Here is a 15,707-nt window from a genome sequence, read left to right as displayed (position 1 = left end):
GAAGTCCAACACGTGGGATAGGTCGACATGATACTTCCAAAGCATCGAAACATGAAAAACTGGGTGAACTCCCGATAAACTAGGGGGTAAAGCAAGCTCATAAGCAACCTCCCCAACTCTCCTCAACACCTCAAAGGGGCCAATAAACCTTGGGCTCAACTTGCCCTTCTTCCCGAATCTCATNAATATATGTGACCATGCATTTTATTATACATTGTAGATATAATGTAGATATTTTTTGTAAATGTTGCTCTTATTATTTATAGTGTGATTGTATTTAGGTTAGACCTTATGTATCATATTTGATGATGGTATGTATGTAAAAATTGTATATTTGGTAATTTGGACAGAATTGGTATATCTGTATTTCATGATTGTAGTTAATTTGTAGTTATATTGTAGAGCAAGATGAAGACTTACAATATTAACTGTAGTTAGAATGTCGATATTATTGATACCTTATGGTAGTTGCTGTGTTCCATGTGTTGCTGTGTATAGCAGCTAAAGTGTAGCTAATTGTTAGATTATTTTAATTCTGGCTTTGTAGTTTAAAGTGTATCTGCTTTGTTGATAATTGTAGTTACACTGTAGCTTATAGTAGATTTTATTTTATTTTGCAGCACATTGATGTTATTATGTATTACCTGAGAAAAAGAGGCAAATATGGCCCCAACAACAACAACACTAGGTTTACAACAACCGATTGCTTGTTCAAGTCAAAGATTGAACAAATCTATGAGAAGTTCATAAGTACTCCGCCAGAACAAAAGTATTCGGTTGTTAAACCCGATGATAATGTTGCAGAATATATTCTTGGGTATACACTTCTTACTAATGTTGCCTGGGATGAAGTTGACTATATCATCATGCCCGTGAACATTGTAGAGAATTTCCATTGGTCGTTTTCAACATAGCGGACAGGCAACTATATGTCTATGATTCCATGGTGTCTTCACACATTCATAATGCTATTGATAAGTTTTCAATCATCATCCCTCTGTATTTGTCTTGCACTGGTTTCTACGGGAAGCGTAAAGACATTGACTTCAAGACCACAAAGGCATACATTGAGAAACCAGCTACAGACCCTCTCAACATACAGTGGATGGTTGCGGAGATTCCACAGCAAAAGGAAGGATCACTGTAAAAAAAAACTATTCTCTCCTTCTAGATGGTTAATTATTATTTTTATAATCATTTGTTAAATAATTAAAAAAATTTGTCTTATGCAGCGATTGTGGTGTATTTGTGGCTGCTTTTCCGGAGTATGTTAGCCTTGGCGATTTGTCAATCCCTTCAGAAGACCTTTCGGATATCGACCAACACCGTACACGCTATGGAGCTCTCCTATGGGACTATGCTACAAAGAAGCAAGAAGATGGGTCAATCAGTGAAAGTGAGGTTACAGGCAGGCTAGCAAGGAGGAAGGGTGCTCCTGCTTTGAATGAGAAGACTAGAGTCCAGAGAAAGAAGAAATAATGCCCTGTTTTCCTAGTTTAGTTGATGTCAATTTGTAGTTGAAGGAGAATACACTACTTTATGAACAAAATTTTTATGTTTTTACTACAGCTTACCTTATTGTTTTGTTATTTTATGTTTCATTATTAGTTGTTCACTTGAATATAAATTGGCTTGTTTACAGCACTGTATCTTCATTATATTAAACATGAGTATTTTGATGTTACAATATGATTTGCCTACAAATAATCTTCACAATATCTAAATTTTATAGACACTCAATTTAGTTATTGCATATAATTTTGTTGTTGTATATGTTCATAATTTTTATGGAATACCTTCAAGTTCTATGTAATATCTATATATAACTGTCAGTTGAAGTTAAATTACACAACAAACAGAAGAAATAAATACTCCAATCATAGAAATATACTATCCATAATTTGTCCGTCCGCAAATTATCTACAAATTATTACCAAGACTACAATTTAACTACATTTAACCTATATTTTACCTACAATCTGGAAACACTTTACATTAAAGTTACTTTTTTAATATCAGTTGTATTGTAGATAATAAATATTAAAAATTTAATTACACTATATCAAAGATAAATTTAGATGCCTGACAAGATACATAAAAGCATATTAAACACACATAAACAAATAGTAGTCTACTTCATAATGATCTTTAAAACCTTAAACGATTACACAAAAGATCTGTTAACTTTAAATCACTAACAGTTAGTTTGAATAACTATTCTAACTACATGATATTCATTTCTTTTTGGGCGCATTCTTACAAGATCTTTTGTTATGGCCTTCACCTCCACAATTTTCACATGGCACTTTGTACTTCTTTGACTTTATTTCATCATATGTTTTATATCTTTCCTTTTGAGGTCTCCCTGGCTGCCTTTTATCTCCCGTCGGTGGATATTCTACCTCATCCAAAATATGTTGTTGCACATTCCATTTGCTTTCATCAGGAAGAGGATTTGCTGGTATTTCATACGTACGCAGAAGGCTCTCCCTTGTGTAATACGGAGAGCAATAGTTTTCATATGTTTCATGCCTGTGCCTTAATGCTGCCAAAGCATGCGCACATGGAAGTTCTTCAAGTTGGAATTGGCCACAGCTACATTTCTTATTTTCTAGACACACAATGTACCGCTTCACACCATCTAACACAGTATGTATATGATCTGTTGAAGCCCTCACCTACAATTGCAGAACAAACAGAAAGAAAAATATTTACAATCATAAAAATAGATTATCTACAATTTATCTACAAATTATCTACAATCTACAAATTAACTACAATTTGTCTACAATTTATCTACAATCTGGAAACACTGTATATTAAAATATTATTTTTCTGCACCAAATAAACAGATCTTACCCTAAGTTTCTGAGATAATATACTGTTTTTCTCCAATTCTTTGTTGAATTTGTACCCAAGATATGTGAAGGTATCCTTTGCCTTCAATAACTTCTCCTTCGTCCAAGTTTCAAGAAGTGTCCTCATATACTCTAACAGGTCAAATATTGGCAGCTCTCTTGCATATTTTGTTACAGCATTCAATGACTCTGCAATGTTTGATATCATAGTCCAAGTTCTATTCACCGTTGCATGTACTCTTGACCATCTATGATAGCCAATGTCATAGAGGTATGATTTAACACGAGGGTCTATCTCTTCAATCTTCGACATCCTTTCATTAAAATCATCCAGATTGTATGACCCTGCTGTAGCAAAGTACAATTCATGTAATTGTAGATGACCCTTCTTGAATTTTGACCTTATATTTGTCCAAATATGCCACATGCAAGAGTAGTATGGCATGTCCGGATAGACAATTGATGTTGTCTTCAGTATACTCTCATTCCTATCTGAAACAACACACATTGAAGGTCTTTCACCATATGCCTACTTGAATTGCTCAAAGAACCACTTCCAAGATGCGTCGTTTTCAGAATCAACCACAGCATATGCCAAGGGCAATATTGTACCTACATTATTAATTCATAAAATATTAATTGGCAGCTTTGAAAATGTATATAAAAATATAAATACACAACAACTACAATATATCTTCATAATATAGACAATTTATCTACATTTCATGTAATAGCTACAAAATAACTACAAAATTACTACAATGTATCTACATTTTATAGACTGCCTACAAAATAACTTCAAACTTTTTACACTTTTTACCTGCTGCATCCGTGGTACTTGCTGTCAGCATAATCCCCCTGTAGGCTGACTTTAAGAATGTCCCATCAACCACTACTACTGGCCTACAATGTTGCCAACCACTTATTGATGTACAAAGAGCAACAAATGCGTATAAGAAGCATTCATCTGCTGTCTTCTTCAATTTAACAACCGAACCAGGATAAGTCTCCTCAAGAATATAAAAATATTTGGGTAATTTGTTGTAGGAGTCAGTCGGATTCCCTCTCAAAAACTGTAAAGCCTTTTCCTTTGCTCTCCATGCTTGCATGTAGCTTAGGTTCACTCCGCGTTCTGCTAACATGTCAGTTTGTATGTCCTTTGGTGTGTAAACAGTCTTAGGATCACAATACTTTGGAATGACCATGCTACCAACTATAGCTGCAGTACGTTTGCACTGTATGAATGTTTCGTCCATTAAGGAGCATGTGTGTTGTCGGTTGAAACTCCTTATCTTGAACATTGCGGATTCATTAATTGACGTTTCCTTGAAGTGCCATTTACAGTTTTCACCAACGCATACAAGCCAGTAGCTACAAAAAAAATACAATATTTAATACAGATTATAAATGTAGGTGCAACAAAAGGACTGTTTTAACATAAAGTAACATAAACTACAATGTAACTACAATTTATCTACAATTTTTAAAAAACACATAACTTGAGTAAAACACTGCTTTTAATGATCTTTTCTCCATACCTTCTATGACTAGATCTTTTAACTCTGAACTGGAACTTGTGCATCACAGAAAAGTGCTTCATTGCTGCAGCTACAGTTTGCTTGTCCTGATACACTTGTCCTTCTCCAATATCAGTTTGCGTAGATTCTTTTATTATTTCAATTTGATATTCCTCTATAGCTAGAGAGGATGGCATATCAAGTAACTTTAGGGATCCAGACGAACCTACATCAAAATAAAGATAAACAGTGTCATTATAATTTTGTAGAAAGTTTGTAGATTTTTTGTAGATATAGTGAAAATTTTGTAGTCATCCATTTTTAGGATGTAAGACATTGTAGTTAAATTGTACTATAACTGTTGTAATTTGTAGAAATTTGTGAAAACAATATTGCTTCGTACATAATTAAACTAATTTGTATTTTATTTGACTAGATTTTGTTCTAAACATAGATTGTAGTTTTATTTGAAGACAGCATTTTGAAATCAACAATTTCTTAACATAGATTGTAGTTTATTTTGTCGTATATATGTAGTTTACATGTAGAATTTTGTAGATAATATCGTAAAACCATAATTCTATGCAATTTCGAACTATACAAACCTGCACTTTTGTTATCGTTGGTGATTGCCAATTTCATATTGAAATCTCGTACACTTATACATAACGGATATGAACCTAAGTTTTTATTCTCCTTTTTGATCTCCATATACACACGAACCCCCATATCATTCCTAATCTCCATTGGGGGACAATTGTCGTTCACGATGTATTTGATTTCTACAATTTTTTCTGAAGTATCAATCGATAGTTGTTTTGCAATTGTAGAAATGAGAATACTGTAGCTTGCATTCTCATCTACCACAATGGCATCAACTTCAAAATCTCTAAATTTGCCATAGTTATCCCAATTCCCATTCAATTGTAGCATGATTGCGATTTTGGACATGATTGCTTGTTGTTGTTGATGTTTTTTTGGATTTCTAGATTGAGAGAAGAAAAGATGAATAACAGATATATGATTGACAATTTGATTTCTGAAAACGACGAAGAACATAATATAGCAATTTTGAGTTGTTGAATCTCGAAGATTTGAATTCTACAATTTGAATTCAGTTTGTTGAAGCTGTTCGTAGTTGAATCTGTTCGTGCTTGAAGCTGTTCGTACTTTTTTTTTTAATTTTTGAATTGTAGTTTAAGAGAAAAATACGCAGATGAGAAATCTCCTTTCCGTTTCAAAAATTGAATTTAATGTAGAATCAATCAATCCCAAGATTCTTTCCTGATTTTTAGCGCGTTTTTAAGGGAATATTCTGCCCTTTTAATACCTAATAAACGAATGGTATAGAAATTGTAGGAAAATGTGGACTAGGCGGGTAATTTAGATACTATGCACATATTTGGTAATAAAGTTTCATATATGGTATAGGAAGGAAAAAATCCCATTTTTTTATTTCTATACACTATTGGAAACTTTATTACCCTAACTGTTTACTAAATTACCCTACCTATACAAATTTTGTTTACAAAATATATACATTCCACCTTAAAAGGCTCCCAATCCATTATTAGTGCCTTCAATTAAGGGATTTAGTTACCCCCTTTACCTTTTTTTCTCTTCTTCTCTTTTAATATCTTCATTAGTAATAGAAATTATATTGTCACTCGTCCATCTCATGACTAGCTATTCACACTAGCTGTGAATTTGCACTAACTCATACAATTTGATATCACTTGGTTAGCCAATGTTAGTTTTAGTTGAAATCTCTAGGCTATTTTAGACAGATATTATTCTTATTTCTTAGTTTTATTTTCAACGTTTTTTCTTCTTATAGTTTACACCAAAATTATTCCTTAGTTTTACTTTTTTTTTATTTTTACTTTCTTTCCTTGTTATTTACGGGGGAACGTGTAGGTTTACTTTTCGCACACAAAATAACTATAACAACCATGATTCTAAGAAAGGTAATTTCTATATATCTTAAAATATGATACCAATAAAAATATTTCTTTTATTATAATTTTGTCTGTTATACTTAGGGTCTATCTATTGTTAATAATAAAGAAATTAATTAGTTCCTAAATAAAATGTGAGATTATTTTATTTAGTGTATGGTTGGATTTTACTGTTTTATGATATCACATTGTATACATATTCTGTGATGAAAATTTCAAATAACAATTTGAAATTTTTATCCTAAAGCTACATCACACAAGAGGAAATGTATACAGGAAGAATATCATTTATTTTCATCTTTTTACAGCACAACTACAATACCAAAGGACTTGGGAATTTCCTAAACTTAAACAAAAATCAATCCCATCACTGTTAACAAAATTTTGACATGGGTCCATTATTTGGAAGACTTTCCTCCACGGCACAAAACGATTGACATTGAATCTGGGATTAGAGGAAAAATCTGTATATACAAAATCTAAAATTAAAGAGTACGTACTATTCTTTTTGCTTACAAGCTGAGCATATTTTTAGGATTCAAACGAACAAATCTACAACTTATATACAATTTTTATACATTATTTATACACAGTTAAATACAACTACAATATCATACAACTTAAATATAATTGTTATACAAGTTTTATACAATATGTCTTTTGTATATTTTGTATCTGATTTATACATAGTAAAAACAAATTTCATACAACTAATTAGATATTATACAACTTATCTACAACTTATCTACAATTTGCATACATTATTTCTTATTTGCCCTGACGATGGACGCACTGACACACCATATCCAAGGGGAGGTGCCATGGTGTATGTTATTCGCTGATGATATAGTACTGATTGATGAGACGCAAAGCGGTGTTAACGAGAGATTGGAGGTTTGGAGACAGACCCTTGAGTCTAAAGGTTTCAAGCTGAGCAGGACTAAGACTGAATACGTGGAGTTCAAGTTCAGCATCATGCCGAGTGAAGCGGACGTGGACGTGAGGCTTGACTCGCAGTCATCCCAAGAAAGGAGCTTCAANTACAAAAAAACTTTAAATTATCTACAATCTGGAAACACTGAATGTTGAAATTGTATATAATTTTGTAGTTGAATATGTATATAATTTGCAGGGATTTACCTCAGTTGTATTTAATTCTATATATAAACTGCCAGTTCAAGTTTAAATTAATTTTTTTAAACTGTAGTTATATTGTAGATAATAAATATTAACTGCTACGTACAGAATGTAAAAAAAGGAGGTAGATGACTTGAACACAATACAGAAAAACATGTTAACAAACACAGTAAACAAATTGAAGTTAACTACATTATAATCTTTAAAAACTTAACGATTACACACAAAATTCTGTTAACTTGAACACACTAACAATTATTTTGAAATACTATTCTAACTACATGATATTTTTTTTTGGGTGCATTCTTGCAAGATCTTTTGTTATGCCCTTCACCTCCACAGTTTTCACATGACACCTTGTACTTCTTTGACTTTAGTTCATCATATGTTTTGCATCTTTCCTTTTGAGGTCTTCCTGGCTGCTTTTTCTCTCCCGTAGGTGGATTTACTACTTCATCAGATATATGTTGTGGCACATTCCATTTGCTTTCATCAGGAAGGGGATTTACTGGTATTTCATATGTACGCAGTAGGCTCTCCCTTGTGTAATACGGAGAGCAATAGTTTTCATAAGTTTCATTCCTGTGCCTTAAAGCTGCCAAAGCATGCGCACATGGAAGTTCATCAAGTTGGAACTGGCCACGAGTATATTTCTTGCTTTCAAGACACACAATGTACCGCTTCACACCATCTATCACAGTATGGATATGATCTGTTGAAGGCCTCACCTACAATTACATAACAAACAGAAAGAAAAATATTTACAATCATAAAAATAGATTATCTACAATTTATCTACAAATTATCTACAATCTACAAATTAACTACAATTTGTCTACNAGGAGGCTAGTGTGATAGTGTCTTTCTTTAGGCTGCTAGGGGCTCCAGTTGTGTTCTTAATACTTCTTTAGGGTCGAAAAGTTAGGCTTTAGTAGGTTTAGCGGCCCTGTATGTACATATTATTCCCTTGCGTACGTAGTATTGTGCCTTTGTTGTTGTTTAGTGTTAATACTTTGCTCTCTATTTTCTGGTTATTGCGTTGCTGGGGTTATATGTTAGGTTTCCTTTGCTGCTACTGATACATTGTCTCTTTCTTTCTTTCTTGAGCCGAGGGTCTACCGGAAACAGCCTCTCTACTCCTCCGGAGTAGGGGTAAGGTCTGCGTACACACTACCCTCTCCAGACCCCACATGTGGGATCTCACTGGGTTGTTGTTGTTGTTGTTGTTGTTGTATTTCTACTCAGTTATATACAACTACAATATCATACAACTTAAATATAATTTTTATACAATGTTGTTCAACTTTCATACAATAGTTAAATAAATAAAAGAAAATATACAAACAACAGAATACAATTTTTCTACAATTTCGTAAATATCATGTATATCATGTCGTCTTCTTCTTCTTCTTCTTCTTCTTCTTCTTCTTCTTCTTCTTCTTCGAGTTTCAATCTGAAATTCAGCCAAAACCAAGTCTAATCTTCACCAAAACCCCTCAAAATTGAGATATAAACTCCAAACCATATTTCCAATTGTTTGCAACAACACCCAATCCAAACAAATAATGATTTTTGAAAATCCAAATTTGAATTCAAAGCTTCAAAGCTTTTTAATGGCTGTCAATGGTGGAATTGCTGCTCTCTTTTCCTTTGCTTTACATTACTGAAATTAGGGATTGAGAGATAGAGAGAGACGTAGAGAGAATTCCCAATTCTTTGCAACAACATCCAGTTCAAACAAATAATATTTTTTGAAAACACAAATTCGAATTCAAAGCTTTAAAGATTTTTAATGGTTTTCAATGGTGGAATCGTGGGTGGGTGCAAGATACGTGGGGGAGGGGGGTGGGATGTGGAGAGAGAAACGCGGGGGAGTGGAAGATATGTTAGAGTAATTTTAGGACACTAATTATTATCATTAATTCCCTTAAAATGTACATAAATGGTAATTGGGTATATAAAATGTAATTATAGTAAAACTTGAGTAGGGAGGGTAATATAGTTTCATATAGTGTATAGGAATGTAAAAATTCCTTTATCACATTTTACTTTGCCGGCATTCAGAGTGGAAATTACGTTGGAGGACCTTTTAAGGACCACCATTTAAATTTTGACCTCGGTCAAAAAGGTCTTAAAAAATAGCACTCCACCAGAATTTTGAAAATACGATGGTCAGAATTTTGGGAAGCGATTCTGGCAATCGCCTGACTTTGAAGCACTAGGAGTTCACCCATAATGCCGAATATTCCGGTGAATTTGTGATAAAATTCTGACGGTCACCAGAATTTTTCAACATTGTGGCTGAAAATTCTGGTAGATTATTAGAATTTTGGCATAAAATTTAACAATCCTCGTAATATGTTGAAATTCTGGCAAGCGTACTTTAAAATCTGGTGCCAGACTATTTTCTCAGAACTTCTATTACAGGAGTCAAAAAATCAATAGTGGCACAAAAATATCACATTTTTGTTATTCTCCCTACTTCAGGTGTATCACGCCTGAGTGTCTAGTTGATCTGAACTGAGCTATGCAAATTAATCGACTTTTATGTTATCACGTGTGCATTGACAAAACAACCTATAAAAAGTATGACTATATACAAATTATAAAAGCTAACACGTATAAAAATTCAAAAGTTTTTCTTTTTTTTGAGAATTGGATGGAAAAGGGTGGTTGTGACCAACTTTCAGATAATTTCTTATGAATTCTTCAGGAATGTAGTATACTTTTGTTCAGTTGATTCAGTTAATTTTATACCTTTAAGCAAATGATATTTTTGTCCAAAATATGTCATCTCATTTTCAATAATTTACCCTAAACCCAATATATAGTTCGATGGTTAAAACTTCACAATGTAAATAACCGTGGAATTCCAATAGTTTTTTGGCAACTGTTTGCTCTAATTGGATCTCCATCATTCCTCATTAACTTAAAAGAAGCAAGATTCGAACTATAGTAAGCAATATTTGTCTCCGATCTTTCTATTCATATAAATATAACTTCTGCCTCATCAAATCTGCGTATTTTAATGTAATGCACGTACCTTTCGTAAATTATGCAAAACACGTAAATCATGCATGTGTCTAATACCAAAAGAGAATGTATTTATTAGTATATGATGAAGTAAGATAATATGCAACTTTCTTTGACAAAACCTTAATCGACTAGACCCAATCAAGAACCCCAGCAATATATTATGATGTTCCCAAAAACAAGATCAAACAGACAGACATGACCTTTGCTGAAACGCCATTGGTTGAAATGACAAAAAGAAAAATGAGGAAACAAAATGAAAAGAAGCATTCACATTTACTATAGTTTGATGCTAGAGACAGACAGACATGACTGAGACTCCACCAAGTCAAAGATATAATATGGCTCGTGAGATTTTGTCTAGCTTCTAGCATCATCACCTAAAATATTGAAAGGCTTATAAAAGATGATTGTATATGACACCATTATAAAAGGTCCCTTTTTACTTTCTGATTTTTGCAAATAATTGAAGCAAAATAAATCATTTGCAAAGGGTTTTAACGAATAATGATGTTTCAGTATTTAAAAAACTAAAATTGAAAAAATTATTGGTGTGGCTTTCTGTATTTGCAAAAAAGATTAAGGGCCCATTTGGCCATAATATAAGATTCCTTTTTTTAAAAAAGATATTATTTTTTTGGAATTAGTGTTTGACCATGAAAATTTCAAATCTCACTTGAAGTTGAATTTCGGAATTTTTGAGGAATTTGAAAATCTCCAAAAAGTTATTTTTCAAAATTTTACTTCAAAACACTCATAAAAATTAAAAAAAAATAGCTCCAAATTGTATTCATGTCCAAACACAGCTCTAATTTTTAAATATCATTTTTAATTTGAATTATTTTTCACTTTTACTCGAAATTTCACAGTTTTTATGTCCAAACTGTTAGGATTTTCTCAATTCTAGATTGTGATTTATAAACAATCTATATAAATCCTTTTAATTATTCAGAACCGTGGAACTATATGATTTTCACATAAAATAGAGATACAATAACTTCAATTAAGAAAACTTACATGAATCCATGAAGTGTTTTCTTAATAAAATTGAGCGGAAGTCTTCTTCAGAGTTGCTGTTCTTGAGAAAATCAGTATTTCGCTCTCTCTTTTACTTGACTATGTTCTTTTCAGAATAGAATAGATGAAGTATGCTATTCTTCCTTTAATAGGCAGAGAGAAGGACCATCAGTTAATTCTCACTTTCCATCAAAGTGGGTTAGTGGGGAGTTATGAAAGTGGGTTAGTGGGGAGTTATAACCATAATTAACTTCCCCTAATTTTATCCAAATATTAATTTAACAAATATATTTATATTAAACCAAAATACTCACGTGGTCCATATTTTACATTCTCCCACTTGGTGCACGTGATGTTACTCACTTAATGGTTTAATAAATATCTCAATCATTATGTGCACAATAAAATGTTAAATTCTCATTCATTGGAAACATCACTCGTTGTTATTGAATAAGTAAACTTATATGAGTCATGGCGGTTGTACATCACTTACTCGATATAGTCCCTTCCATGTACTACAATATCAGTCTATTACCCAATACAACATGTAAAAGTAATACTTAATTAGTCCAACGTTAATGCTTAGCATATCTTTATCTAAGCCTGAACCTGTCATCGTTATTCTCAATATTATGAATATAAGAGAAAACAGGTATAGAATACCAAAAACATATGTTTAAATGAGCTCAAAGTGTCAATTTCATAAACATAATAAAGTCTTTAGATAAATTCATACATTGCTATTAAGAATGCCCATTCTTTCAACATGTTCAACAAATATTTTGGGTGGTAATCCTTTCGTCAAAGGATCGGCAATCATAAGTTTAGTGCTAATATGTTCAATTGACACTTTATGTTTCTGGACTTCTTCTTTGACGGCAAAGTATTTCTCTTCCATATGCTTAGCACCCTTTGAATACTTGTCGTTCTTAGAGAAAAAAACTGCTGCGGAATTATCACAATAAATTTTCAGCGGCCTAGCAATATTGTCGACTAGTCCAAGTCCTGAAATAAAGTTCCGCAGCCAATTAGCCTGAACTGTAGCCTCAAAGCATGCCACAAATTCAGCTTCCATAGTGGACGCAGCTATGACAGACTGCTTCGCACTCTTCCATGATATTGCTCCTCCGGCTAACAGGAACAAATAACCAAATGTAAATTTTCTTGTATCCATACAACCAGCATAATCTGAATCTGAATATCCAATCACGTCAAGATGATCAGATCTTCTATAAGTGAGCATATAATCTTTCGTTCCTTGCAAGTACCACAACACTTTCTTTGCAGCCTTCCAGTGGTCCATCCCTGGATTACTTTGATATCTTCCCAGCATTCCAACAGCAAAACTGATGTCTGGTCTTGTACATGTCTGGGCATACATTAAGCTCCCAACTATAGATGCATAAGGAATATCTTTCATTTGCATACGTTCCAATTCATTCTTTGGACTTGATTGAGACTAAATTTATCCCCTTTCTGAATTGGAACGGGACTTGATGAGCATTTTTCCATTCTAAATCCTTCTAACACTTTATTAATATAGGCTTTCTGAGACAATCCCAATAATCCTAGTGATCTATTTTGGAATATTTCTATCCCGATCACATAGGATGTCTCTCCCATATCTTTCATCTCAAAGTTATTAGAAAGGAATTTCTTGGTGTCATACATAATACCAAGATCATTAGTAGCAAGCAAGATGTCATCAACATACAAGACTAACATAATAAACTTACTCCCACTGACCTTCAGATATATACACCGATCAACAGTGTTTTCTTTAAATCCAAAGGTGACAACAGTTTCGTTAAATTTAAGATACCATTGTCGGGAAGCATGTTTAAGTCCGTATATTGATTTCTTAAGTTTACACACCATGTGTTCCTTTCCTTTAATGGCAAACCCCTCTGGTTGATCCATATAAACTTCTTCCTCTAAATTTCCATTTAAAAAGGCGATTTTTACATCCATTTGATGTAGCTCTAAATCATAATGAGCTACTAAAGCCATTATAATTCTGAGTGAATCCTTTCTAGAGACCGGTGAAAATGTCTCTTTATAGTCAATGCCATCTTTCTGAGTGAAACATTTGGCAACAAGTCTGGCCTTGTGATGTTCAATGTTGCCATTCGAGTCGCGTTTGGTCTTAAAGACCCATTTACACCCGACTCTTTTGCAACCTTCCGGTAATTCAAAAAGGTCCCAAACTTTATTCTGTTCCATAGACTTCAACTCATCTTTCATAGCATCTAACCATTTATCAGAATTATTACTGTCAATTGCTTGTGAAAATGAAACTGGATCATTAGCAATTCCAAAGTCAATTTCTGACTCATGTAGATAAACTAAATAATCATCTGAAATAGCAGATCTCTTTTGTCTTTGAGACCTTCTTAATGCTACTTCTTGTGGTTCATCTACTGTAGGTTCATAAACTACAATTTCATTATTAGTAGTAGGATCATTTATTTGTTGTTCTTGCTGGTTGTTAGGTTGTACAACAACTTCAGGAACAACAAGTTTAGAAGAAGTGCAGGGTAGAGGAACTTGCATCCTGACTTCTTTAAATTCCACATTACGTGGTTCCTCACTCCCACTATTTTCACCTTTCTCAATGAACCTAGCATTTCCAGTTTCAAATATTCTCGTACTATGATTTGGACAGTAAAATCTATACCCTTTTGATTTTTCTGGATAACCAATGAAGAAACCACTGATCATTCTTGAATCCAGTTTCTTTTCAAGTGGATTATAAATTCTTATTTTTGCCGGGCAACCCCGAATATGCAGGTGCCTCAAACTAGGTTTCCTACCAGTCCAAAGTTCAAAAGGAGTCTTTGGGACTGCTTTACTAGGAACCCTATTTAGCAAGTATACGACAGTCCTTAATGCATACATCCACAATGAGATGGGTAAAGATGAATTACTCAACATACTCCTAACCATGTCCATTAATGTACGATTACGCCTTTCAGCCACATCATTTTGTTGTGGAGTGTCAGGCATTGAGTATTGAGCACATATGCCACGTTTTTCAAGGAATTTAGCAAATGGACCAGGGTGTTGTCCGGTTTCGTCATATCTTCCATAAGACTCACCACCTCTGTCTGACCCGATTATTTTCACCTTTCTGTCTAGTTGTCTTTCAACCTCATTAATAAATACCTCTAAGGCATTCACTGCTTGAGATTTTTCATGCAACAAATAGACATATCCATAACGTTAAAAGAAGCTCCATGTTACGATCGTACAGTGAGCAAATGGACACTAGCACCAGATCTGGAGCGGAAATACGCCGGAGAAGTGAATCGCCACCCGAGCTCGGCAAAGAAATCCGAAATCTCGGGAACAAGAATTGCTAGCCGACCCATGATCGGTACTCACGAACGACTCAGCTCGAGTTCAAATGAGGAACTCGCATCCAAATTTATCTCTCAAATTAAGCTTGAACCGGAAGGAGCGGGCTTCGCTGCATAGGACCTTGAATCGGAAGAAGCGGCATTCTTTACAAAACAACTGAAAGACGATGTAACATTTTTGGTGTTTCCTCTGGAAAACAAATGGCCAAGGAAGAGATGAGCTCTCAATACTACTCTCTGCTCAACCACTATCCATTCTTCACTCGCTCTAAATGTATATGAATTGCTTCGCCAAAAATACATAAAATCCCCTCTGTTTTTTGTCTGTTCCCTCTCCCTCTCCCTCTCGTTTTTCTATCCTTTCTGCTTTGTGCAGATTGTGGTCGATTCCCTCTTGTAGTGTGCGTGTTTCTTTTCTAATTAGGGATCCAAAGATTATGGGTTTAGGAAATGGGTAAAGGGTCTGAAAGATTGGGCTGAAGGGAGGAGTGGGCTCAGATCCGAAAATGGGCTTCAAAAATAAATAATTTTGGCCCAAAATCAATTTTTTCTTACTGAACAAAAATAAAAATACTATCAAAATATATTAATTAATCTTATTTAACAAGAATAAATTATTAAAGCGAACTATATATTAAAATAAAAATATTTTTGGTATTTTATTTAATGTTATAAAAAAAATAGAGAAAACTATGTTAAAGTCATGGTAAAAATTAAAATATTATCATTATACAATACTAATAAGCTTAAACAAAAATTATATATATATATATATATATATATATATATATATATATATATATATATATATATATATATATATATATA

The 15,707-nt window shown here is 33.3% G+C and overlaps 1 protein-coding gene across 1 annotated transcript; it reads right to left on the bottom strand.

Annotated features, from left to right (window-relative positions):
• LOC109226202 lies at positions 2,235–3,171 on the bottom strand. The gene is made up of 2 exons (XM_019390997.1): positions 2,883–3,171; positions 2,235–2,611 (listed from the first exon to the last, which is right to left on the bottom strand). Exons 1-2 carry the CDS (start codon positions 3,169–3,171, stop codon positions 2,235–2,237), a joined length of 666 nt encoding a protein of 221 aa, XP_019246542.1.

The sequence above is a fragment of the Nicotiana attenuata genome, chromosome 5, assembly GCF_001879085.1.
Source record: "Nicotiana attenuata strain UT chromosome 5, NIATTr2, whole genome shotgun sequence".
Classification (NCBI taxonomy): domain Eukaryota; kingdom Viridiplantae; phylum Streptophyta; class Magnoliopsida; order Solanales; family Solanaceae; genus Nicotiana; species Nicotiana attenuata.
This window is presented reverse-complemented; position numbering and strand designations above follow the sequence as displayed.